The sequence below is a fragment of the Salvelinus sp. IW2-2015 genome, linkage group LG28 (genome assembly GCF_002910315.2).
Source record: "Salvelinus sp. IW2-2015 linkage group LG28, ASM291031v2, whole genome shotgun sequence".
NCBI classification, from domain to species: domain Eukaryota; kingdom Metazoa; phylum Chordata; class Actinopteri; order Salmoniformes; family Salmonidae; genus Salvelinus; species Salvelinus sp. IW2-2015.
In genome coordinates this window covers 19,196,542-19,224,246 of record NC_036868.1, presented here as the reverse complement: position 1 = coordinate 19,224,246, position 27,705 = coordinate 19,196,542, and the positions used below count along the sequence as shown (strand labels likewise).

The window sequence follows — 27,705 nt, the reverse complement described above, 5'->3', positions numbered from 1 at the left end:
TGTGTGTGTGTGTTTCGGTCCACAGGCAAGCGGCAGATCCACAACCTGGGCAGCCAGCTGCAGCTCAACCAGCACTGCCTGGACACGGCCTTCAACTTCTTTAAGATGGTGGTGAGCAAGCACCTGACGCGCGGACGCAAGATGGCGCACGTCATCGCCGCCTGCCTCTACTTGGTCTGCCGAACTGAGGGCACGCCCCGTATCCTTGGGACTGGGACCACACCCCCTGCTACCCTAAAGGGGGCCAAAGGGGGAGATTGTCTTTTACCAAAGGGGGTTGGGGGGACGGTGTTTCCAAGGCATATCAATGGTTACAGATTAACGTGTGTGTGTGTTTTTGAGTACTGTATGTGTGAAAGAATAAGGGTAATCTCTGTTAACCCAGAAGTACAATCTTTGGTCAGCTGCATGATTAACTGTATTCATATGTGTTAGAAATTCTGACAAAAACAAAGTTTCCACCCTCGCTAAAGGAAACTAATCTGTGTGGGTACATGCGCAAAGCACTCGAGGTGAAGCACCGCCTTCGCCCAATCCAGGTACATCAAAATAACCAGTGACAAAAACCGGAACTATGGCTGTTCGTTATCTCTCGCATCTCATTCAGTCCCGGCAGATTCTTCGGTCTACACGCAGAATCTGCCCACGGGAGATTAGAGGAAGGGAGAATGATAATATTTGTGACGTATTGTCTGTGTGTGTTATTGTGGATGTGTGTATTTGTGGATGTGTTTGTGCATCCATGTGTGTAATAGAGAGGGTGTGTTTGTGAGTTATTGTGGATGGATTCTCAGCACGTGCTTCTACACACCCATCTCTTAGAGACCCATTATTTTCCGATCAGGTCCAACGACACACCTCCCAATTCCAAGGCCGCAGAAGACCAGGAATGTTTACCGCAGCGTCCAGATCAAACCACTCAGTGATCAGAATGCATTATAAGCTTCCCCTCTCCCAATTATATCCTTAACCATTAGTGGAGGAAATGCAAAACTGACCCAAGATCAGTGTCTACTAGGGGCAACATCACCCTACTCCAGATTATAAATCACATAGGCTGCGTTTACACAGGCAGCCCCCATTCTGATATTTTTTCACTAATTGGTCTTTTGAGGAAGCTAATCTGCTTTCTGTTGGTGTCGCGTTGAGGAAGCGCCACTCCTGCCCTCCCACCTCTTCCCATAAGAGCCATTACAGTTATAGTTCCACAACCTTGAGGATGTCATCAGCGTTTTAGTTATTGCTGTTAAACGGTGGAGAGTGGAATAACAAATGTTTTTCTCAGGTGCGACAGTGTGGACGAGTGTAAAGCAAGCAAAGGTGTAAGTTTGGTGAAACTGTTGTCATAAAGGGAGGCCATCTTGTCTGTGTGAGGAATAATATATAACAATATAATATATGCCATTTGGCAGACATTTTTATCCAAAGCGACTTAGTCATGTGTGGATGCATTTTGAGTTGTGGCCCCAGTGGAATTGGACCCATTATCCTTGGCGATGCAAGCGCCACACGACCACCATAAGTAATTCTACATCAGAGGAGGCTGGTGAGGGGAGGACGGCTCATATTAAAGGAGTGAATGGAATGGAATCAAACACATGGAAACCAGGTGTTTGATGTGTTTGAGACCATTCCATTAACTCCGTTCCAGCCATTACTATGAGCCTGTCCTTCCCATTTTAAAGTGTCACCAGCCACGACTGATCTACATCAAGGATATTCAAATATAAGCCTGAAGGTCTGGAGTACCGCTGTTTTTCTTCCTCCCATGGAAGTGAATTGATTAAGGTCGCACTGATTGGGCAGAGATTCTACTCACCCTGGTCGTGCTCAGTAGTACCTTTTGCAAAGTAACATGAAAGTCTTCTTATTGACCATTGACCAGCGTTTTCTTCATATGTGTGTGTGTGTGTTTGCATGGACTCTTTTAGAATGACAAGGGGAGGACCATATACGTTGTAGATTATCTTCTATTTACAGTCAACGGAACCACATATGGTTAAGTGATGGGGAGAAAGGAATTACTGTACCTTACAGTGACTTGATGATGCCTGTATCTGGCCTACCTCTAGCCATCCCTCTCAGGTCGCTGTGTCCTGCTTCAGGGTATAGCACCACCACATCACTATTGGTGTTAGGTTCACAGTGTAGTGATACTAAGTCTTCATTTGTCACTTCAGCAGTCCAACCCGGGTTCTGTACCACTAACGTTCAAGGCCTGTACTAAAGAGCAATGTGTTTGTGTAACACCAGAGAATCTCACCAGTTGTCTGTGTATTGTGGCGTTGCTGAGAGAAGGGTGCACCTCTTTCCTTGGGGGTTAGGCCGGGTTTGGGTTGGGCTCCTCCGATTAGTCACAGGGGACTCAGATAGAAAGATACAGGTCCTCAGGGGCTTCATTCAATCCTATTGATTTACACACAACCACACCCTTTTACTAGACTACAATACACACAGGCAACCGTTGAAGGGAACTGTCTAGCCTTATCTACATGGATTCATCCAGTAACATTGACACCACTCGCCCAAAGGCGAATGCGTTATACAGGATTGTCTAACCTATCACTCTCCTTGATATTGCTATTCAAATCCTCAGTGGATTCGAACTACCCAAAGAGTCCATTGGAGAAGAACTATCAATGCAACAATACAAGGTACAATTCCTAGTTTTTTTTCTCGTGGACCACTTCGGAAATAAGCGTTTTCGTTAATGCTTTCTGGGAACAAATACACATCTCGTCGCTGTCCTATTATTTTTAACGGCAAAACAATTTTATCACTAACCCAAAGTGTAAAAACATTGCCCCATGCCTGTCCGACCCTCTTTGAAAGCGAGCTATGGGCAACTGACAGTACTATGATACTGGCAGGGGAACCCCCTACTTGTGAGTGATTGACTGCATCTCAAATGGCACCCTATTCCCTATATACATGTTGGTAATTTAGCAGACACTATTATCCATCGTAACTTACATTAGTGCAGGTGTGTCAAACAGTTTCTTCTGTCCAGCTCGCTAATAATCACTATGCACAGTCAATGGACCTACATTCATAAAGTTTATTGAAATCACTCGACAGTCAGGGAGCATAAAAAATTCCATAAATGATGGAAAGAGGAAAACATTTTTGCAAATTTTGACAGCAAAGACATATTGCACATTTTCAGTGCAACCCTCTGGAACTCATTGAAGACCGAATTCAGTTAAATTAGTTAAACACCCCTGCATTAGTGCATTCATCTTAAGATATCTAGGTGTGGCAACAAAATATCACAATCGTAGCAAGTACATTTTCCGTCAACAAAGTAGTTATCAGTGCTAGTAGGAAAATATAAGTACCTCCACTACTTTTGACCAAGGCCCATAGGGCTATCTAGGGAATAGGGTGCCCTGGTCAGAAGTAGTGCACTATGTAGGGATAGGGTGCCATTTGGAACACATCCCTAGTGTGTGAGGTTTAGCGACGGTCTGCATTATCTGTCGAATGGCGACGGAACTATCAGATTATCCCTTTCTGTGGCGCTAATCTAATCTCACCCCGCTGAGATTAATGGACCCTGTAATCTCTGCCGGCCACACGTACTATGTGTGTGTCACCTCAGGTGTCTGTGTATCCGTGTGTGTGTTGCTCAGGTACGAGCGTGTGTGTAGGTCAGAGGGTGGATGGGAAGTGTGTGTTTTCAACTGGCATTTGATTGTTTTCATGTAGCCTATCCGTTGTGTGTTGGTTAGTGTGTGTGCGCGCGTGTTTTTCGGCTGTTTGTAATGGTAAATAAGAGGTTGGTCAGGTGTGTGTATGGCTGTGAAGTTTTCAATATGTATAGTAGTCGTGTACACTAGGTATGTAGTAATTTATAATATGTGTTTCTGTTCCAGGTGTGTGTTTGTGTTCCAATTAGGAATGTATGTTCCAGTCTGTGTGTGTGTCTGTGTGCTTGCACACTTCCGTCCATTCACCGCGTTGTGAGGTGAGCGTCAGCCGACAGTCTTCCCGAGTCAATCCACTTCGCTCCCTCTGTCCCGTCTCTAGGTGAACTCGTCTGCAGGTTGCTAGGGCGGAGCTGAGGCACTGCGGGACCAGTTCTATATTTAGCCGCGCATCGGCAGCCGAAGGGGCCAAGCATCAGGGGAGTTTGAGTCACCCGATGCTTGACTGCAGAAAGACCCCGGCATCAACGTATGCACCGTCTCACTCACCGTAGTAATTGGCAAAAAACAAACCTAATGCACAATTCTAAGGCCCTAGACTTACTTACTTGTCCTGAACACTAGATTTCATGTTTTTACATTATTTTCAGTTTGAAAGGACGGCATTCTCTTTTTAGAATTTGTTTTCTCAGTTTTGTTGATGGAAAAGTACATTGCACCTCTTACTTATTAGCATTATTAAGCATACATTTTTTTAGGTCATTCTTAGAATGTTATGACAGGTCGATTTGGGCCATTTCGGCAAAAAGCATAAATAATTAAAATAGCCTTTGGCTTGTAATAATGTTGTGTACTTTGCTCTGAACAGTATTTGTAAGTGCTGAACCCATTGAGAAATGGGTCATGCTACTTAGTTCATATAGTACCCCACAGTTTCAGACCATTTATTTTCTGTTTAGTGCCTACTGAACACAACCATGGTGTATCTCTGTTCTTTGCGGTAAAGCCCTTGTTGCTGTCACCTTTCCTTCCTTAACGCTCATTCCCTCTTCAGACATGCTTCTGGACCTGAGTGATCTCCTACAGGTACGTTTAGTCTCTGTCTTCGTCCATTACGATTCTCTACCCTTCTCCAGATGTGTGCACTTCACTCCTCATTCATTTAAAAGCATTGGATTGCTGAAAGCATGGCTGGAGGGAGTTCCCACCTTATTATTGGCACCAGTCAATTTCTTTTAAATCCATAAGGGGATAGTGCTCGAGTGTACACATTGTGAGAGGGGTAGAGAAACGGAATGTAGCCATGCAGGACAAACATTCAGGGAAGTAAGGTAAAGGTTGCCTTTAACTACTGATAAAGTGTCACTATTGGGACTACATTGGATCCATTGTACAGCACAGACTAAATCATGCACAGCTCTCAAATATTTGACATATGTATTTGACCCAGGGGCTGTATGTACGACGTGTCTCAGAGCAGGAGTGCTGATTTAGGATCCTTTTAGACTTTTAGATTACAGTGAATAAGATTGCATGGGCGGGGGCTGATCCTAGATCAGCACTCCTAGTCTGAGATGCTTAAAACATACGGCCCCAGGCGATATGTGATATCCACATACTAATGCCATTGGGTATAGCCTCATCACAATGAATGATGTGGTCTGCAGGGAGTGTGACACAAGCAAGTCAGCTGACCACCAAATTAAACAACTGAACTGCCTACCAAAAATGAAAAACCAAATGATATGCAGATTAAGGACATTTTAAATCTCAGATCCGTCATAACCAAACCATTTTCATTTCAGCTCCCAAAACATAATTAAATGTATGAAGAACAAAGTCCTAATTTCTCATGGGGTATCTAGCCACTAGAGTACAGAAAGAGTATGTCAATTCAATGCAGGGAATTTAATGTTCAGTTGTTGGGTCCCTGGGGGAAGCGTTTCTGTCCGACACAGCTGCCGCAGTGCAATATTTTTACCCCCAGTCCAGGCCAGCTGTCCTGGGAGCACGGCCCCCACCCTAGACTCACCCCTGTTTGGTATTGGAAGGCCGTGGTCAGGCCAGGGTGGCAAGGGTGGAGCCTCTCCAGAAATATGCCACCAAATGCACTGAATCCTTAGCCTGGTCCCAGATCTGTTTGTGCTATATAGCCCACTCCCATGGTGGCTGTCATGCCATTGATGCCAAACACAACCATATGACTCTACAAGAAAGCACAAAACGGATTTAAGACCAGGCTACGAAATCGTCAGTGCTATGTGGCCCTGGTCCACCGAGTGGGTCCTAAGTCGCCCATAGACACTGATCTGGGAACAGCTGATGCACCCCATAGCCTAACCTTAACCATTACCCGGGGAATACAAAATTGACCTTAGATCAGTATGTACAGAGTGGGGGCAACTTCTCATGACACTGGGGCTAAGGCACAGGGTGGAAGGGTTTTGAGTAATGTGCTCTTCACCCCCTACACACTTTACCTCTATGAACATAATATAAACATACTTTCTCTACCTACTCCAGTTCCATATACAATTCCTCAATTGTGCTGCTTTGAAATTGAATTAACTTTCATATGACTGCAACTATTAAGCTTTAAATGATAATTAGCTGACAGCAAAGCAATCTTCCTTCCTTGTAGAAATCACTGATCTGCCAAGGTTTGATTGGACAAAGTAATTGGAAACATTACCTTCACTTATCCACCCATGTAGGTACAGATAATTGATTACCTCAAGGAAGGAAGGATGTGTTTCAAAATGATTGGAACAGGGGCCAAGGTCTTGTTTGAATACTTTAAAAACAACCTTCCTTCCTCCGTTCCTTGACATAATCACTGATCTAGCACAAATCGATAGGTCTAAGCAACGGTTCTAACACATAGCTTTCACCAATCCAGCCACGTCAGATCAGGGATTTCTTCAAGGAAGGGAGGCGGGAAGGATGTGCATTCTTTCATTGATGTAATCACAGATCTAACACAAATTGATAGGTGTGGGTAAAAGTTAAATAACATGGCTTTCACCAATCCGATCAGGAATTTCTTCAAGGTAGGCCGGCAGGAATGATGCATTCTTAAAGTTTTGGAACAGAGCCCAACTCTCCTCCGCTTTACAGGTGAACGTGTACATCCTAGGGAAGACCTTCCTCCTGCTGGCTCGAGAGCTCTGCATCAACTCCCCAGCAATAGGTAAGATCTAGGATCAGTTTCCACTATCCTAGCCTTAACCATTAGTGGGGGAAATTTAAAACTGACCCAAGATCATTGTCTAGGGGCAACGTCACCTTACTCCTTATTTTAGCTCAAGGGCTGAATTCCAAAATCGATCCATAGCCCTCCAACCTGGCCAGTGAGTACTTGGTCAGATCTGAAAGGGATTGGATAGGTATAAGCAATATGGTACTTGCTTCACTGCTGATAGGCTGGGTGGAACTTTGCCTTGTTTGTTACAGCTATCCAATCCTTTCCGATTGTAAATGTATCTCACTCATTGTTTTCTTTCTTTCTTTAACAAACCAACTGAAAGCTAAAAGGCTATTTTATGTCCCTACACTTTAAATGACCAACAATACCTTCCATATCAAGTTAATTTCAATTATGGTCACTGAAGGAAGACTGGATAACAGATAGATGAGTCATCTTCTAGAAAGGGAAAGAAACTATTGAAGGATGGGACACATCACAGTGAATCACCACAGAGTTTCTAAACCCAGAGGCCCAACATCAAGAGACTTACGGGAACGCTTACGAAGCAGACCAGGCCGGGGTTTGGGGTATGAGAAGTCAAGGAGAGAAGTGAAAAAATCTTCCATAGCTGTTTCTCGAAATCCAAAAGGCACAACCTAGATTCAAGTAGGTTGAACATGTTATTACTCTAACCTCATTGTGACAAACTTTTTAGTCAAAAACAACTTTATATAGGAGTGATTTGTTTGATTTGCCGGTCTGCACATGCGCAGTTCGGCGCGAGACGACTGTTTTACCCGATGAAGTGTTTCTGCGCATGAGTTTAGCTCGCCAATGTCAAGTATGATCGGGGATTTCTGTTGGCGAAGCAGTTTCTGCCTATCTTCATTCTGTACCGTCTTTGGTATCACCCTGCCAAGAAATATGCAGACCATATGAGTGTTTGCACTTTTACATATGCCAGCAGCCGTTGGACCCTTGGGACATCCTTACCCTGAACCCTAACCATTTTAAATTTCAACTTCAATGGGGTGAAGTCAAGAGTTGGACGTCCCAAGGATCTCCCTTAAGACTTTTCCATTTGAATAGAATACACATTGTGAAGGCAAGTGCAGTACCTCATTTTACAATTTGACCAGTGGGGGCACTGTGGCCCCATGCCTTTCAAGTGTTTTGACGACTTGCTATGCAGTCATTTTATGCCCGCCTCCCATCCCCTCCCGTAAAAGATCAACATTTCTGCTTCGTTCTCATCTGACTAATGTAATGAGAGGGGTACAGAGAGTAAACGAGGTAATCATCCAAGTACACAACCTGGGGTTAATAGACTTAAAATCCCTCCAAGAAGGGCCTCCCGAGTGGCCCACGGTCTAAGGCGCTGCATCGCAGTGCTAGCAGTGTCACTACAGATCCGGGTTCGATACCGGGCTGTGTCGCAGTCAGCCGCGACCGGGAGACCCATGAGGCGGCGCACAAATGGCCCAGTGTCGTCTGGGTTAGGCGAGAGTTTGGCCGGCCGGGATGTCCTTGTCCCATCGCTCTTTAGCGACTCCTGTAGGCCGGGCGCATGAAAGCTGACATGGTCGCCAGTGGTACGGCGTTTCCTCCGACACATTGGTGTGGCCGCCTCCCGTGTTACGCGAGCAGTGTGTCAAGAAGCACTGCGGCTTGGCAGGGTCATGTTTGGCTCTCGACCTTCGCCTCTTCCGAGTCCGTACGGAGGTTGCAGCGATGGGACAAGACTGTAACTACAAATTGGATATCACGAAATTGGGGTGAAAAAGGGGTTAAAAAAAGTACAAAAAACGAAAATAAATCCCTCCACGAATTATAACCCCCCATATAATCTTATTCATTATGGTCTAAAAGGAAAAACTGATCCTATATTAGCAGAACTCCTACGCTCTTTGAATACAGACCCAGAGGAGTGCTGATCTATAATAATAATAATACATTTGGTGGGTGCTTATATTTGTCCTATTTCACACATGTATTATATGCATGAATTGGAAATGTGTTTCTTGCATATCCCAACTCCTTCTGAGACAACCTCAGAGAGAGGGGTCACGGCCAGGGTCAGCCATTATCAACGGCGAACCTGGAAAAATGTGTACCTTGCTCAAGGGCACACCTAAAGATTTTTCACCTTGTCGGCTTGGAGATTCGAATAAGTTGCCTTTCGGTTACTGGCCCAATGCTCTAACCGCTAGGCTACCCTAATATGGTCCCCCCTGTCCATAAATTCATATTGGCAAAAATGCTAAACTGATCCTAGGTCAGAAGCACTCAGACTGTGAATATGGGCCCTGATTAGCAGGTCAGTGTGTCTTCCCTGCTAGGTAATTCCTATCCAGCTGCCTGTCAGCAGAAAGTCTGCCTTTCTACCATCTCCAACTTGCTCTAGTGTTTACCCCTCATTAGAATGATGAAAGCACTGCAAGCACATTTCAATGGGTTGAATTCAAATCCATCTCCCAATTTCAGTTAACAACTTTGAGAGGTGGCACCCAACCAGAAAGATGAGCCAGACAGTACCCTGAATATGTTGGAGATGTGAGTAAAAAGTGTTGGTTGAAACAGGAAAAAAGGGCACTGCGAGTCGCTTCGTCGCCTCCGCAATTTATGCAAATTATTCTGTTTTGATTACAGAGCGATTATGTTGTCCTGTGGAACACTTGAAATCACAGCGTGAGAGAAACGTATGAATCCGTTGTGATTTGTCAGGGTTGTGCGAAGGTCACTTGCCTTTCAAGTTTAAATTGGTGATCAAACCCTCCTAAAAAGGCACAAGTGGCAAGCCGAAACACGATTTTACTGTTAAAGCAATAACATTTCACTATATGAGGTTGTCGGCCTATTCGAAATTGAGTATGCTGCAGCATAATAAAGAGTCATAATTCCATTACGCCTCATTTTGTGTCAAAAAATACATGACTGAGTATTTCAAACTCCAGACTACATGGTATGCGTAATTTTGCTACTGGAAGAGGTGGAGATGACGTTATGTAAGAAAATGGTTCCCTGGTGACCCCTAATTCTCTCTCATCGTCTCACAGCATACTCTCATGTAATCTCAGGGCGTGTTACCAAAGAACAAGTATCAACACCTTTGATTTTGAGTCACAAAAACGTTTTCTTTATGTTCTGCAGTTCCATTAAGCTGCGCACTAAATACAAGACAGTTCATTTGTCAGCCAACCTCAAGCTGTAAACAAATTAGCCTCAAGTTATTTACAAAAAACAACACGCTAACAGGGAGTGGCCCAGTAGGAGTGCAATAATACAACTTCTCTGTAATATTTACACCAGGCTGCATGCCACAGCGCTCAATAGTTAAAATCATAGGTTGTATCTTTATCTCAATAAATAAAAATGGAAAGAGCATTCTATCACTCAAACATTTTGTCAAAGGACTAACAGGCATGTTTTCATTTACATAATTTCTCACTGCTGCTACATTGTTGAAGAAGGCAAAGGAACTATTTTGCTTTTGGACCCTCTAATAATCCCCAGCATGTTCAACGAATCCAGTGGTAGAATGCACTTCCACGTAGGGGGAGGGGATGTGTTACAAACAAACCCCAGGGTTCATGCATAGAAGACCAGTTCGGGGATCTGCCCCCCCTGCACGCCCGTCCCATTGGTACTGTCCGAGGAGCACTGGTACTGGAATGTCACTTTTCCGCACTGCACCTCAGTCATGCCCTCCTGCCCAAAGTAGCTCAGCTCGTTGCCGTCCAGCACGACGCTGACCGTGTAGAAGGTGTCCTGTTCCACTTGGACCGGGTGCTCGAACCACACTGAGAATGTGCTGCTGGAGCCATCCGACACGAACATGGTGAGGTTCTGCGCCAGCGTGGCACCCTGCCGCTTCAGTTCAATCTTGACACTGTACTCAGCCTTGCCGCCGCTTGAGCCATACAGGCCCAGGCCGGCAATGAAGATGCGCTTGTCTACGGCAAACTGGATGCTGTCGCAGCGGCCCCGGTATCGCCACTGGTTGCTCCGGTAGGCCGATGACTGGAAGCGATGGCACCGCTGCGGCGTCAGGCCTGTCCGCTGAGCCAGCGGGAACTCCAGCTTGGGCTTGTTGGCCGCCGTGTACCACAGGAAGATGTCGTGCGTCTCCTCCAGGGTGAGCACGTCAGACTGTGCCGCACCGTCAGCAAACTCCTCCAGAGTCATGGTGGGGAGGCGCACCAGGTACAGTACCTTGCCCAGCACCGCCCGCTTGTTCCGTGCCGTGGCGCCCAGACCCTGGCGCCGGCACTCAGCCACCGCCCACTCCAGCACCGCCTGGAAGACCACTGCCTCGCGCGTGTTCAGCGTTTCACGGCGCAGGATGATCTCCAGGGTCTGCAGGTCGATCTCACAGAAGCCCTCGGAGCGGAGGGCTAGCTCAGCCTGGGCGTCGATCACCTCCCAGCAGCGCTGTGTCAGCTCTGGCTCCTCGAAGAGGCGGCTCTGAGAGAGCAGCACACAGGCGTTCTTGGCCTCCAGGCTGGTCTCCAGGAAAGTGACGCAGGCCTTGGCCAAGGCAGGCACAATGTACTTCTTGGCGGCGTACAGAGTGGCCAGCACCGTGTCCGCCTCCAGTTCAATCTCGTCGCTGTACATATACCTGGAAGAAGGGGGGGGGGGAGTGAGGATTTTAGCCATTATAACCACATCCACCATCACAATGTATGATAGAACGATTGCTAAACATCCAATCGATCAGGGTTGGGGCCCAAATCCATTTCAATGAGCCAATTCAATTAATATCCTGATTGTAAATTACATTGACCCCAACCACAGCAATACATGAAAAAATACTTTATTGTCCAACCCAACCCCCTGAAAAACAAACAATCACACCAAGGGGTTTAAATGAAGTTATAGGGTTACGTTCCTTGCTGATGGGCACTATATAGGAAACTTTGGATTCAAACCAGCGACCCTCAGATTGCAGGCCTGCCTCTCAAACCTCTAGGCTACTTGCCGCCCCTATATATTGGCTATATGACAAAAGCATGGCAACTTTGCTGACAAAAAGGACTGAAATGCATAAGCAAGTCTTACACAGAGATGATGTAATGTGTTACTCACTTTAACAGAATTAAAAAAGCAGCAGGCTCCACGTCTGGGATGTGAATCTCAGACTCCCCTTCTGCCAGGTCTCCATAAAACATGGCACCAAAAACGGAGCTGCCCACCGCCAATACATACTGTAAACACAAGAGGGAAAGTGGGTTATTTCAATATGGCTATGCATATTGTTTGGCAAAATGGGATACATTTTTAATAAAGCATGTGCATATTACACAGTTGTTGTGCTTATATTTACTTAAATGTAAATTATATGACAGTGTAATGTAATTCATAAAACAAATAGAAAATCCAGTGTCCAATGGGCCACAATGGCAGGAAAAGCATGGTAGGCTACTACTATACATATGCCTACATGACTGCTTCAGACTTCTAATCTACACAGAGCCAACACGCTGAGACTTTGGCGCAGAAGAAAAGTGCACTTACTTTATGCGCTGGAACTTTCTGTGATTCACCAGGGGGACCCACAATGAAATGAACATCGGCCATATGTTCTTTATTGAACATCAAGGCATTCCTGAAAGAAGCGAAATAAGAAATGATATCATCCATTCGGCGTCGTACACGCCACGTTAAATCGATGGCATTTTTAATCACGGAGGGGCAATCACTACGCAAGGTTTTGCATAATATAATGTTTGCATTATAAAATAGAACGAGAACTGAAGCTTGACATACCTTTCTCGCAATGTCGGGTGAGTGGACTGCCAACTGGTAGTCTCGACGTTGTTGTTGTTGATATTTTGCTGAGTGGCAGTCGTAGTCGGCACGGTCACAGCTTGGGTGACCTGAACGATGTTTTTCTTGCTGGCTGCAGTCACTACCGCGCCGTTGCTGTTGGGGAGGTTGGTGTTTAAGCTGGCAGGGTACAGTTCTGCAGCCATCTTCTTCTTCACGGACAAAGTCACGATTTCATAGCATACTGGCAGCTTGCCGGACTGCTTCCCACTCTTTTTAGTCCTTTTTAAGGTTTCTGGAAGCAAAAGCAAAAATGTAAAAAACTTCATGATTCGGCCATACAGGCAATCTGGGGGTTCTGGCATCAGAAAACAAATCCACCTATCAACCTTTTGACAAGGCAACGTGCATTTAAAGTGCAAATAAGTATGTCTAACCGTTCAGATTTAAAAAATAATAATTCCACATAATGTAACACCACGTTTATAAACCGAACCCCTACGCACCCTGAAAATATTTGCACAGCAACATCAAGGTGTCCGTCCAGCGGTTACAATTTCATCTATCTCATAGCGTCCTCCTTTTAAGCGACAATGTATCCCCTCTAAAATAATCACATCCACGTTGCACCCAGGGCGAACTGTTACAAAGTGTTACAATGTTGCATAATTCCACTGCGGCGACGATGTTGTCACAATTATTAGATATCCAGGCGGACGCGAGTTCAAATTATTATCCAAATGGTACGTGATCCATCCCTGTGCCAACAATCATTCTACTCTTATGACTGTAGGTACTGTAGTTTTGTGTATCGAGGGCGGGCGCCCAGTTCGAGTTTGACAAATCAGATTCACTAATGCCTTTGCACGTCAGTATTCCGTAGGCGCCTCCCACAGCTGATCTGTACAATATTACACGGCGAAGATCCGAGCAAGAGAGTTAACCCTTACCGTAACGTTCACGTCACTAATTAAATTGCCCACATAAATGGRAGCAATATGTTTCATTTCAGGCATATTTACGTCAGAAGAGGCCCCAGTTGTGCTTTTGGTTTATAGATAACGTATGATATATTCTACATTGTAGCCTATCTATGAAATACATCTGGTTTGTACGCCACAGGAATAGTTTACTGCACAAAGTTACTTGAAAACTACGAATTATGAACCAAAACACGCTCCAGGAAAGCTGGATTGAACAGCCATATATCCTGTTTGTTTTATAGAGCACATTGCTGAGCATATCAAGCTATAGCATATTCAAGGTGCTAAAGCCTACTTGAGAAACAATTAATTTGCTGACAGTGCGGGACATGGCTCGTCAAACGGACGCCGTTTTTAATTGCGTTCCATGTAACAAATGAAGCGAAGTGCTTGCACAATTATGTAAATTGTATTGAAATATTTGAATAAAATTGTGAGATGCAATCGCCAGTCTTTCAGTTAGACACAATGTACACAATTTCAAGTTATGAGCCCAAAATGTTGCTCTCGAATCGGTGCATTTTTAAGAAGACGAAGTAGGCTACACAGAAAATATCTGCTTTAATGTCTTCCCCTAATCGCACAGGCTGTACAGTCGAAGTGATGCCAACCATAGCGTTCGATTCAGCAACATTTCCATTCGTGGGTAACCCCACGAACGAACAGTTAATATATCTTTACCTGATTGAAATGCGGGACGGTCGATTGACAGAGAAAAACGTTCAGGTTCGGTTACTGGAAGCTTGTTCGCAGCCAGGAGCCATGTTAAAATCCGGAGGACTGGTAAACGGTAGGGAGAGAGGGGGGTTGGGCTTCAACTGTTTGTCCTGTTCCCAGGCCAGTTTCCCCTGTTTTCCAACAGAGGGCCACGGAGCTACAAAATGGAATCGTTCGGAAGTGGTTTAAAAACGGACGGGTCCAGAAGTAAGCGGCTTATACTTAATAACATTTCAGACAATGGCATTTTGCCTGGCAGATCTAGTGGTCTTGTTATTGTCTATTCTAAATTCTAAACAGTGGCATGCAGAGGAAGCTAAATCAAGAATAGGCTACATCAATGCCACTGATAGTAGGCTATCCATCATCGTTTAATGGTTGGCAATTGATACCCAGTGAGCACAGTTCGACGCCGACGTCCATGAACATTGGAAAATACATTGACATTTGGTCCGTCTGCCCTGGCCTTGATTTCAACGTCTATAGACGTTGTTTTTTGGTCCGGACTTGATTTGGCCAAAACATAGACGACAAGTCCATGATTGGACAGTACAGTAGAGCACAGCATAGTAGAGTAAAGTATTGACCTACAGAAAAATAATTTGGTGGGTGTAAGGAAAACATTATTTCAACCCACGGGTCAGTTCATGGTTCAGAACAATTATATTGAAGGTTGGAAATGTTTTAAATCAAGATAATATTTTTTTACAAACCCAGGAGCTTGTTGTGTTGCATTGTGTTGTGAATTCCATTCTGTGAGCGGTGGGGCAGACATACAGTACAGTATACGCAATGGATCAAGGAACTGTCCATTATTTGTGTAGTGCTAGAACATATGTTTCACCCCCCCCCCCCCCCCACGTGAGAATACGTTGTCAAGTTTAGACTACTTTCCCTGGCTAGCCTAACGTAACCAGATAAGTAAAAATAAATGTTATGAAATACACCATCTTGGAAACAGGTCCTGCACAAGTGAAATCCCCGGTTTGGTTTGGAAGGATTTACGAGTCATTGTGGACAAAGTCAACAACCCGGTAGATGGATACACAGTCTCCAAGCAGGTATTTATTTACGATAGACTAATTCAGTTTATTATCAGTTAATTATTACGTTAATTCAGGCTTTCCTTCATTAACACCAGGAGTGTCAGTTACATTTTTATTTTCGATGCTCCTTTACTGTCTGTCTAGCTTTAATTTCAGTGATTATTAGCGAGGATTATTAGCGAGGACACAGTCAAGAAACTGTATGAATGAAGGTCCATTATCATCTCTACAGAGTTCGATTTGGTTTTAGTGATTTTAAAGTATATTGAGTTCGTCCCACCCCCCAAAAAAAACATTTAAAAACTAAAACTTTTTTTTTTTTTTTTTTTTTTACTCAAACCACCCGTGGGCCAGATGTTTGAAACCCATGATTTAGTCCATAGGCTATGCAGGCCATATCATGTTTAAACCGGTGCAGCTGGTGAAAGCCTACTAAATAAATKTATTTTTGCAGCCTATTTTCGATCCTGGAAATTGTTTATTTAAGTTTCAATTAAACTATTTGATTATCTAAACAATATTGAATGTAAAGGTATTGTTTTGTTATGTCGGCTATAAGCTGTCATTAGTTAAGAAGGCTAATTAGAAAGCCCTTTWAAAAAAATGTTGAGCGATTTGAGTTGTCAATCCATAGGGGTCAAAATCAGTGCACTATATCAGAAATAGGATGTCATTTGGGAGGCAACTCAGGTCATCCAGTCCAGAGTTGGCACTCAGCCGCCCAGTAGACTTACACTACTCTGCTATTGTTTGAAGATCCTTCTCAACCCATTACCATTCATCACACTCTCTAATCAAAGTTTGACACACACATACATTATATTATCCATGCAGTTACAATGAAATAGTGACTTCCAGATCAATTTCAATTCCAGTGTAATATGGAGCATATCCTGGGGTTCATTCTTCATTGAAACTGCATTATTCTTTGTTGTGAATGACTTCCTTGAAATGTCTGCTTCGGTGCTAATGTTGCTTGGAGCAAAATGTATATGATATGTATGATATGATATGTACACTGGGTGTACCAAACATTAGGAACACCTTCCTAATACTGAGTCTTGCCCTCAGAACAGCCACAATTCATTGGGGCATGAAATCTACAAGATGTCGAAAGCGTTCCACTGGGACGCTGGCCCATGTTGACTTGAATGCTTCCCACAGTTGTGTCAAGTTGGTTGGATGTCATTTGGGTGGTGGACCATTCTTGATGCATACGGGAAACTGTTGAGCTTGAAAAACCCAGCAGTGTTGCAGTTCTTGACACGAACCGGTGCACCTGGCACCTACTGTACTACCATACCCCGTTCAAAGGCACTTAAATATTTTCTTGCCCATTCACCCTCTGAATGGCACACATACACAATCCATGTCTCAAGGCTTAAAAATCCTTATTTAACCTGTTTCCTCCCCTTCATCTACACTGATTTGAAGTGGATTTAACAAGTGGAATCAATAAGGGATCATAGCTTTCACCTGGATTCACCTGGTCAGTCTTTGTCATGGAAAGAGCAGGTGCTCTTAATGTTTTGTATACTTAGTGTATATCAGATCAATAATTACAATCATGTCTATTATGATAAAAGATAGCACAGTAGAAATCCGCAGTAGGTCAATCCGATGATATCAATAAACCACTGTGGAAATTGTTATCATAGGCTAGTATTTATCTAGCCTGAGTGCTGTCTGTTTGTGCCATCATGCCATGTCCTTGTTACTCACGTTTGGCTTGACAATGACAGATTAGGGACCAGACTAGTATTTATCTCTGTTGGGTTGTTATTAGAGAAGCTTTCGAATTGAGCTACTGTTCTTATTTCTGTATCATCAACCATAAACCTGTGTAGCAACACTCTAATTATATTAGTAACAACATTGTATAACATGTTTTTACATAGTACTTAAAGCTATAGTTCAAGATTTTAGTAATAAAGCCCTTTATCGACTTCCCCAGAGTCAGATGTTTTTATGTCTCTGTATATGGTTTGAAGGAAGTTGCTATCTATCATTAGTGCAATTGCTAACTAGCGTTAGCGCAATGACTGGAAGTCTACAGGATCCGCTAGCCAGCGGTTCCTTTAGACTTCCAGTCATTGTGCTAACGCTAGTTAGCATCGCAAAACTACCTCTAACTTCCTTCCTACTGGATGCAGAAACATAAAAATGTATCCGCAAGTTCCGCAAGACTCTGGGGAAGTAGATAAAAAAAATCCCATTTTTTAAATCCTTAGAACTGTTCTTTGGAGGAAGGATTGTTGAGATATACAGTATTTGACATTTGTATCTTATTTAAAAATAATTAGGCTAATTTGAGTTATTTGTGACAATTTGCCCTTACCCAGGCCTCCTTTAAAATGCCATAATGTTTTATCTGTACGTACTACAAAGTGAAAATTGTTGTCATGTAAAGCTTTACCGCTTGCTTTGTAATATAAGTAGTATTTTGATTTCGATAACAATTTTCTAACATTAAAGACATGCTCCGGTACTTTGGCGACTAGTAAGTATTTTTTAAACCTCCCACTTTAGGCTGGATGTGTCAATATGTAGTTCATACATGCATAATTCATCAGCAGAATTACTATATTACCTCAATTAGCCACAAAATCCCTACATTTACCCCCATGTGGGCCAATTATTTAGTAATTTGAGTTTTAGCCAATGAGCTTCAGCCCCTCGCCATGGATGGATGGAAACTGTGGATGGATGGCAGGATTTGCCCAAAACTGAAAGCGCCATCCACCGCATTTAACCATGGAAAGAGGTCTGGAAATATGGCTGAATCTAAACAGTGTAGTTATTCTCTCCGCAAGGCAATCGAACAAGCGAAATGCCGGTACAGGGACAAGGTGGAGTCGCAATTCAACGGCTCAGACATGAGACGTATGTGGCAGGGTCTACAGGAAATCACGGACTACAAAAACAAAAACAGCAACATCACGGACACAACGTCACGCATCTAGACAAACTAAACACCTTCTTTGCCCGCTTTGAGGATAATACAGTGCCACCGTCACGGCTCGCTAACAAAGACTGCGCATCCCCCCCTCTCCTTATCCGTGGCTGACGTGCGTAAAACATTTAAACTTGTTAGCCCTCGTAAGGCTGCTGGCCCATACGGCATCCCTAGCCGCATCCTCAGAGCATGCGCAGACCAGCTGGCTGGTGTGTTTACGGACATATTTAATCCCTCCCTATCCCAGTCTGTTGTCTCCCCACATGCTTCAAGATGGTTACCATTGTTCCTGTACCCAAGAAGGCAAAGATAACTGAGATAAATGACTACCGCCCCGTAGCACTCACTTCTGTCATCATGAAGTGCTTTGAGAGGCTAGTCAAGGATCATATCACCGCCACCTTATCGGCCACCCTAGACCCACTTCAGTTTGCATACCGCCCCAACAGGAACACAGATGACGCAATCACCATCACACTCTTCACTGCCTTATCCCATCTGGACAAAAATAATACCTATGTAAGAATGCTGTTCATTGACTACAGCTCAGCATTCAACACCATAGTGCCCTCCAAGCTCATCATCAAGCTGGAGGCCCTGGGTCTCAACCCCGCCCTGTGCAACTGGGTCCTGGACTTTCTGACGGTCCGCCCCCAGGTGGTGAAGGTAGGAAACAGCATCTCCACATCGCTGACCCTGAACACTGGGGGTAGTGCTCAGCCCTCTCCTGTACTCCCTGTTCACCCACGACTGCATGGCCATGCACGCCTCCAACTCAATCATCAAGTTTGCAGAGGACACAACAGTAGTAGGCTTGATCACCAACAACAACGAGACAGCCTACAAGGAGGAGGTGAGCAGCCTGGTACGGCAACTGCACTGCCCTCAACCGCAAGGCTCTCTAGAGGGTGGTGCAGTCTGCGCATCACCGGGGGCAAACTACCTTCCCTSTATGACATCTACAGCACCCGATGTCACAGGAAGACCAAAAAGATCATCAAGGACAACAACCACCCGAGCCACTGCCTGTTCACACCGCTATCATCCAGAAGGCGAGGTCAGTACAGGTGCATCAAAGCTGGGACCAAGAGATTGAAAAACAGCTTCTATCTCAAGGCCATCAGACTGCTAAACAGCAATCACTAACTCAGAGAGGCTGCTGCCTACATTGAGACCCAGTCACTGGACACTTTAAAAAATGGATCACTAGTCACTTTAAACAATGCCACTTTAATAATGTTTACATACCTTACATTACTCATATCAGATGTATATACTGTATTTTATACCATCTACTGCACCTTGCCTATACCGCTCGGCTATCGCTCATCCATATACTTATATGTACATATTCCCATTCACCCCTTTAGATTTGTGTGTTTTAGGTAGTTGTTGGGGAATTGTTAGATTACTTGTTAGATATTACTGCACTGTCGGAACTAGAAGCACAAGCATTTCGCTACACTCGCATTAACATCTGTTAACCATGTGTATGTGACCAATCAAAATTTGATTTGATTTGATTTTAGTGGCAGCTAGCAAGACGCACACACATTGGAGCGAGGACAGAGAGAGCAATGACGTGGTGCACAGATATGCACATTTGTGACGTAGTACGCAATTTTCGGGGGGCCACTTATGGCTCGTGGGCGCTACTTTTAGAACTACAGGCAAAAAAACATATATAAAAGTTCCTGAGAAGATCATTAATTTATGATTATTGAAAAATGTAAACATGATATTGAATTATATTATATCGATTTTTTTTTTATCTTGCAATTTTTTTAATATATATTGTTGAACACAAACTCTATGGGCTTATCAAAGTTCCAGAGTAGCATCTCTGCTACTTTTAGAATTATGATCCAATTTCTAAACATTACCAACAGAGTGAACATGAAAATAGATTCAAAATGGTCACCCTCAGGATGTGCAATGATTCAAATAAAAGGAGGTCTCTGATTGGTTATATTGCCTAGTATGCCAGTTGCTCTTTATAAAGTGGGCCATAGCTTGGAATAGGCACTGGAATAGGGACTGCAGGGAAATATTAAGCCTTGGTGGGACAGCTACACAGTTTGCCAAGGACTTAGCTAGATCTAGGTGACACTATCTCTCACTCATTTTATATAAGATACTGGGCATMTATCCTTGGTGTGACACCACACCCACAGAGAACAACAGTCCCCACAGAGCAGCACTGCTCTACAAAACAGACCCAGATTTGCCCTGAAGCCGATGATGAGGACTCAAAACTGTGCTTTTCAACACCTTTTATTAATTCCATGACATTTGCCAAAACGCATTGGTTTTAACAAAAAAATACATATTTTTCAGCCAAATCTGCCGTTGTACTACCAAGAGTTGCTGAATGTCTTTTCATCTTCTTCAAGCTCCTTTTATAGAGTAGAAAGGACATCAGTGAAAGGTACTGATGAAAACTCAAATTGAAGTCTGTTCTTTTATGGTATATAGGGGGTATGAGTTCACCAGATCCAGTTTCCTATTTAAACTCGCAGTTTCATTAGCCACACTGTACTTAAAAAAAAGGCCCTTATGGAATCATATTTCTTGACATAACACTACCTCAAGCCCTTAAGCAAAAGCCTGTCTCACCTTATTGCTTCATAACCGTCACTCACCCCTTCAGTAACCTTGGCTCCAGTGGCGAGTTTAGAGTAATCTGCCAAGCATTTGTTATGTTGCAAATGGAATTGTATGTAAATGAGATTTGGGGTTCATTTCATATAAATTCTGAAAGTTAATTGAAATGTCAATTTAAGAATTTAAAATGTCACTTTCTGATTCATCTCCTGAATTGACTGAATTCAAATGGAATTGACTCCAACCCCACGCCATAGTTGAGGTAAAATGTATTTACTCTAATTTCCTGCCTACGTGGGAATTAGAATCATGAAATGTTCATTATGTGTAAGACCAGTGTCCAGACATTGAGCATTGTGAAGTTAGTAATTACACTTTGTATGGTGTATCAATACACCAAGTCACTACAAAGATACAGGCGCCCTTCCTCACTCAGCTGCCGGAGAGGAAGGAAAACGCTCAGGGATTTCACCATGAGAGCAATGGTGATTTAAAACAGTTACAGTTTAATGGAAGTGATAGGATATAACTGACAATGGATCAACAACATTGTAGTTACTCCACAATACTAACATAAATTACAGAGTAAAAAGATGGAAAAGCATGCATCCTTGCAGTAAGGCACTAAAGTAATACTTCAAAAAATGTACTTTTGTCCTGAATACAAAGCGTTATGTTTGGGGCAAATCCAAGATAACACATCATTGAGCACCGCTCTTYATATTTTCAAGCATGGTGCTGGCTGCATCATGTTATGGGTATGCTTGTCATTGGCAATAACTAGGGATTTTTTTTGAATAAAACAGAATAGAGCTAAGCACAGGCAAAATCCTAGAGGAGAACTTGGTTCAGTCTGCTTTCAAAAAGGCACTGGGAGACAAATTCACCTTTCAGCAGGACAATTACCTAACACACGAGGCCAAATATACACTGGAGTTGCTTACCAAGATGACATTGAATGTTCCTGAGTGGTCTAGTTACAGTTTTTACTTAAATTGTCTTGAAAATCTATGGCAGGACTTGAAAATGGCTGTCTAGCAATAATCAACAACCAACTTGACAGAGCTTGAAGAATTTTGAAAATAATAATATGCAAATATTGTACAATCCAGTTGTGCAAAGCTTTTAAAGACTTACTCAGAAAGACAAAGACGATTCTAACATGTATTGACTCAGGGGGTTGAATACTTATTTATTAGAGATACTGTATATTAGTGTTTTATTGTCCGATGTTAGAATTTTTCTTCCACTTTGGCATTACAGAGTATTTTGTGTAGATCGTTGACAAAAAATGACAATAGAGCCCCACAGTGGAGGTGTCATAATACACATAATCCTAGCGATCAAACAGGGAGATGGTTCCAATCGTTTTTCCACTATTCATTGGAAWAACTATTGGAACCATTTCCTTGTTTGACTGCTAGGTTTTATGGGTATTATGACTCATACTGTGGTACTCTATTAAATCTATTTTAGTCAAGGGGTGTGAATACTTGCTGAAGGCATTGTACTTAGGTATTATTATATTTCCGATCATGAGTAACATCCGATCAACTGTCAATTTACAGATACGATTATGAATATGAGTATGGCCAGGTCGGCACATCCCTAATGAAGAGTGCCTTCGTCCTCCTTGTATTTTTATGATGTTACATATTTGTATTGTTAACTTGCTCTCGTCCTTCCCCAAGACCCTTGCCTGTACATCCCTCGTTTCGCCCACATGCTGGAATTTGGAGAGAAGACCCATGAGGTGTCCATGACGGCACTGCGCCTACTACAGAGGATGAAGAGGGACTGGATGCACACGGGACGCAGGCCCTCTGGGCTGTGTGGAGCAGGTACGTTGGTTGCCATGGGGATGAACTTTAGTACGTGGCCTGACCTTTGGAGTGACCAGTCTCTCCACCTGAAGGTCTTGTTCGGCGCAATTGTCCTTACGCAAGACTTCCTGTCCAAAAGTGCCAGCATAACACTTAAAAAAAAGACAGGATGCTAGAACCATAGATTCAACTGTCTTTGTGACTGAAACATTGGTCTTAAGATTGGGCTCCCAATTGGCACAGCGGTCTAAGGCACTGCATCTCTGTGCAAGAGGTGTCACTACAGTCCCTGGTTCGAATCCAGGTTGTATCACATCCTGCCGTCCCATAGGGCGGCRCACAATTGGCCTAGTGTCGTCCGGGATTGGCTGGGGTAGGCCGTCATTGTAAATAAGAATTTGTTCTTAACTGACTTGCCTAGTTAAATAAAGGTTAAAAAATACATTTAAAAAAGATTGAAGTGACAGTTAATAGTCCTTTATGAATGTGCTGTGGGTTATGAATGTGCTGTGGGTTATGACTGTGCTGTGGTTTATGAATGTGCTGTGGGTTATGAATGTGCTGTGGGTGGCAGAGAAGCAACAGTCATGAAAAGCTGTAAAGCCTACTCAGTACCTAGCCTGGAGTCTAAGAACACAGTGTTCAAAACTTAACAGCTTGAGACCCTTCTGCCCTCAAACCCCTAAAGCAGTGCATTTAAGCTTCTATTCTATTCTGTGCTCTGGAGTCAGCAAGATCCCATGATTTAGGAATAAATAGCACAACAAGCTTCCTCCTCAAGTGTAAGGTTCAGCTCTTCAAACCCCCCAACCGCTACTGCCACCCACCTTCCCTCCCAAATATTTGCTGCCTGCTGCGATATCTAAATAATTCATAATTTATTCATTAATCATTCAAAGTATTTGGAGCAAAGGAGGAGAAGTTTAGACTAGGACACGTTGCTTTAAATGGCTTCTGTCCTCTGTCGGTGGAAGAGGAGCTGTAAACAGAAACGCATTCTCCTCTATCCGTGAGGTCTGTTCAGATTTAGAACGACAAAAGTGTGCGCCAGTGCAACGCGGTGATGGCACAACAGCCTCTTTTGTCTCTTCACGCATGGAAACAAGTGATTGGGTCTGGCCTACTTATTGCAGTCCCAACCAGTGTGCACAGAGCATTAGGGTATAGATACTGGTTCACTGGTCAAAAGTACTAAGCATGTACAGTTGAAGTCGGAAGTTTACATACACCTTAGCCAAATACATTTAAACTCAGTTTTTCACAATTCCTGACATTTAATCCAAGTAAAAATGTTCTGTTTTAGGTCAGTCAGGATCACCACTTTATTTTAAGAATGTGAAATATCAGAGTAATAGTAGAGAGAATGATTTATTTCAGCTTTTATTTCCTTCATCACATTCCCAGTGGGTAGTATTGCCTTTAAATTGTTTAACTTGGGTCAAACAATGAGTTGGGTGAATTTTGACCCATTCCTCCTGACAAAGCTGGTGTAACTGAGTCAGGTTTGTAGGCCTCCTTGCTCGCACACACTTGTTTCAGTTCTGCCCACAAATCTTCTATTGGATTGAGGTCAGGGCTTTGTGATGGCCACTCCAATACCTTGACTTTGTTGTCCTTAACCATTTTGGCACAACTTTGGAAGTATGCTTGGGGTCATTGTCCATTTGGAAGACCCATTTGTGACCAAGCTTTAACTTCCTGACTGATGTCTTGAGATGTTGCTTCAATATATCCACATAATTTTCCTACCTCATGATGCCATTTATTTTGTGAAGTGCACCAGTCCCTCCTGCAGCAAAGCATCCCCACAACATGATGCTGCCACCCCCGTGCTTCATGGTTGGAATGGTGTTCTTCGGCTTGCAAGTCTCCCCCTTTTTCCTCCAAACATAACGATGGTCATTAWGGCCAAACAGTTCTATTTTTGTTTAATCGACCAGAGGACATTTCTCCAAAAAGTACAATCTTTGTCCTCATGTGCAGTTGCAAACCGTAGTCTGGCTTTTTATGGCGGTTTTGGAGCCGTGGCTTCTTCCTTGCTGAGCGGCCTTTCAGGTTATGTCGATATAGAACTAGTTTTACTGTGGATATAGAAACTTTTGTACCTGTTTCCTCCAGCATCTTCACAAGGTCCTTTGCTGTTGTTCTGGGATTGATTTGCACTTTTTGCACCAAAGTACATTCATCTCTAGGAGACAGCGCGCGTCTCCTCCTGAGCGGTGTGACGGCTGCGTGGTCCCACTGTGTTTATACTTGCGTACTATTGTTTGTACAGMTGAACGTGGTACCTTCAGGCATTTGGAAATTGCTCCCAAGGATGAACCAGACTTGTGGAGGTCTACAATTCTTTTTCTGAGGTCTTGGCTGATTTCTTTTGATTTTCCCATGATGTCAAGCAAAGAGGCACTGAGTTTGAAGGTAGGGCTTGAAATACATCCACAGGTACACCTCCAATTGACTCAAATGATGTCAATTGGAGGTTGAAAAACGAGTTTTAATGACTCCAACCTAAGTGTATGTAAACTTCCGACTTCAACGGTATACCAAGTGAAAACACTCTGTATGAAAAACAAAAGCTAAAACATGACACTGTCCCTATTGACAATTATGTTAATACTCATCCCTCAATCCTTCCTTTGCCCTTTTTAGCTTTCAATTGTATTCCCTCAGGATTTTTTTTGTTGGGAGCAAACATTTCACTTAGTCAAAGTTTACGCTTAAAACCACTCTAGGATAGGTGGGACGGTAGCGTCCCACTTGGTCAAAATCCAGAAAAAATGTAGCGCGCCAAATTCAAATATATTACTATAAAAATCAATCTTTCATGAAATCACACATGAAAGACACCAAATTAAAGCTACACATTTTGTGAATCCAGCCAACATGTCTGATTTAAAAAAGGATTTACGGGGAAAGCACATCAAACAATTATGTTAGCTCAGTACATAGCCACAGGAAAACACAGCCATTTTCCCAGCAAAAGATAGTAGTAACAAAAACCAGAAATRGAGATAAAATTAATCACTAACCTTTGAACATCTTCATCAGATGACACTCATATGACATCATGTTACACAATACATTTATGTTTTGTTCGATAATGTGCATATTTATATCCACAAATCTCGGTTTACATTGGCGCCATGTTCAGAAATGCCTCCAAAATATCCGGAGTAATTACAGAGAGCCACGTCAAATAACAGAAATACTCATCATAAACTTTGATGAAAGATACATGTTTTACATATAATTAAAGATACACTTGTTCCTAATGCAACCGCTGTGTCAGATTTWWAAAAAACTTTACGTATAAAGCACACCATGCAATAATCTGAGACGGCGCTCAGATAGTAACAACATTTCTCCGCCATGTTGGAGTCAACAGAAATACGAAATTACATCATAAATATTCCCTTACCTTTGATTATCTTCATCAGAATGCAGTGCCAGGAATCTTAGTTCCACAATAAATCGTTGTTTTGTTCRATAATGTCCATTACTTATGTCCAATTAGCTAAATTTGCTAGCATGTGTAGTGCACGTGTCCAAACGCTCGCGCAGATGCAGGCAAATGTCGTACGAAAACTTCAAAAAGTTATATTCCAGGTCGAATAAACTGGTCAAACTTAGTAGAGAATCAATCTTCAGGATGTTGTTATCATTTATATCCAATAAGGTTCCAGCCGGAGAATTCTTTTCAGTCTCTATAAGTAATGGAACGCAAGACGATATAATGAGGAAAGCGGGGACCAAGAACTGGCAATCTGCCAGACCACTGACTCATTCCCCTCCCATCCGGTCCCACAACACAGCATAAGCTTCATTCCACGTTCTACTGACTGTTGACATCTAGTGGAAGGCTTATGAAGTGCAAACAGATCCATGTATTACATGGAATGGAATAGGCGATGACTTTAACAACGACCACTCTCAGAATTTTCACTTCCTGTTTGGATTTTTTCTCAGGTTTTTGCCTGCCATATGAGTTCTGTTATACTCACAGACATCATTCAAACAGTTTTAGAAACTTCAGAGTGTTTTCTATCCAATAGTAATAATAATATGCATATATTAGCATGTGGGACAGAGTAGGAGGCAGTTCACTATGGGCACGAAATTAATCCAAAAGTGAAAATGCTGCCCCCTATACCAAAGAAGTTAAAGTCCTAAATCAATCTAACGAAGTGAGTCTAGCGCACAGCAGAAAAAGGAGGGTCACACTTCATGTGAAGGGTACTGTGCCTACACAAGGACTTCATTACACATTCATAACCCATGCATACAGCATTTATAAGCAGTACATAAAGATTTTGTCATGTGTTATGGACAACCTCTGCTGCGACACGCTAAAGACTGGGCCGTTGTGTAACTCCTACACCTCTCAAAGGAGCATATTGATCAAGACAAGCGTTCATTTTATTAATGCTGGCTAAACATAGCGGAGGCGGCGCACAGGGAAGAAAAAACGTGTACTTGCAGAACAGGTAAAMGCGATGAGCGGTATGCCAGTGTAGAACTTCACTGGTGCAGAAACTATTGAGTCAAGTTGAGACCCATTTCCAATACCAATAGTATCTTTGGAAGTTACACAACCCAGAAATATGGTTTATACAGTGTGTGTGTTTATTTGATTGTGTTTTAGGTAGTATACACTGTTTTCTAAATAGCTTTTAAAAGTGTGCGTGCGTGCATGTGGACGTATGCACGTGTGTCCTTCTGTGGGTGAAAAAGAGAGGTGTGTGTGTGTGTGTGTCCTTCTGTGGGTGAAAAAGAGGTGTGTGTGTGTTGGTTGGTTGATCACAGTGTAATCCCCTCTTCTTCCCCAGCCCTGCTGGTGGCTGCCCGGATGCACGAGTTCCGCCGCACCGTCAAGGACGTGATCGGAGTGGTGAAAGTGTGCGAGGCCACACTGAGGAAAAGGTACGAGCTAAGGAGTGGAGCAGATAAGGGCATGTTTTTAGTCATGGCTGGAA

At 43.2% G+C, this 27,705-nt stretch overlaps 2 protein-coding genes across 5 annotated transcripts in view; one reads left to right on the top strand and one right to left on the bottom strand.

The window, feature by feature from the left end:
- Positions 1–27,705, top strand: part of brf1b (BRF1 general transcription factor IIIB subunit b) — a 136,567-nt gene that overhangs the window by 29,102 nt on the left and 79,760 nt on the right. For both annotated transcript variants that reach the window (XM_023974222.1, XM_023974221.1), the window contains exons 4-8: positions 26–199; positions 4,702–4,733; positions 6,765–6,837; positions 22,601–22,750; positions 27,559–27,652. In XM_023974222.1, coding sequence (XP_023829990.1) covers positions 26–199; positions 4,702–4,733; positions 6,765–6,837; positions 22,601–22,750; positions 27,559–27,652 — 523 coding nt within the window. The remainder of the gene's footprint in view (positions 1–25; positions 200–4,701; positions 4,734–6,764; positions 6,838–22,600; positions 22,751–27,558; positions 27,653–27,705) is intronic.
- On the bottom strand, positions 9,237–14,672 carry btbd6b (BTB (POZ) domain containing 6b). Of its 3 annotated transcripts, none has more exons than XM_023974224.2 (5): positions 13,110–14,232; positions 12,604–12,898; positions 12,352–12,442; positions 11,923–12,041; positions 9,238–11,455 (listed from the first exon to the last, which is right to left on the bottom strand). In XM_023974224.2, the coding sequence occupies exons 1-5, from the start codon at positions 13,132–13,134 to the stop codon at positions 10,423–10,425; spliced, it is 1,563 nt and encodes a 520-aa protein (XP_023829992.1). In that variant the 5' UTR covers positions 13,135–14,232; the 3' UTR covers positions 9,238–10,422. The 3 variants fall into 3 exon arrangements, with proteins under 3 accessions (XP_023829991.1, XP_023829992.1, XP_023829993.1); XM_023974225.2 differs by lacking the exon at positions 13,110–14,232 and adding an exon at positions 14,268–14,672 and having other exon boundaries at positions 9,239–11,455; XM_023974223.2 differs by lacking the exon at positions 13,110–14,232 and having other exon boundaries at positions 9,237–11,455; positions 12,604–13,103.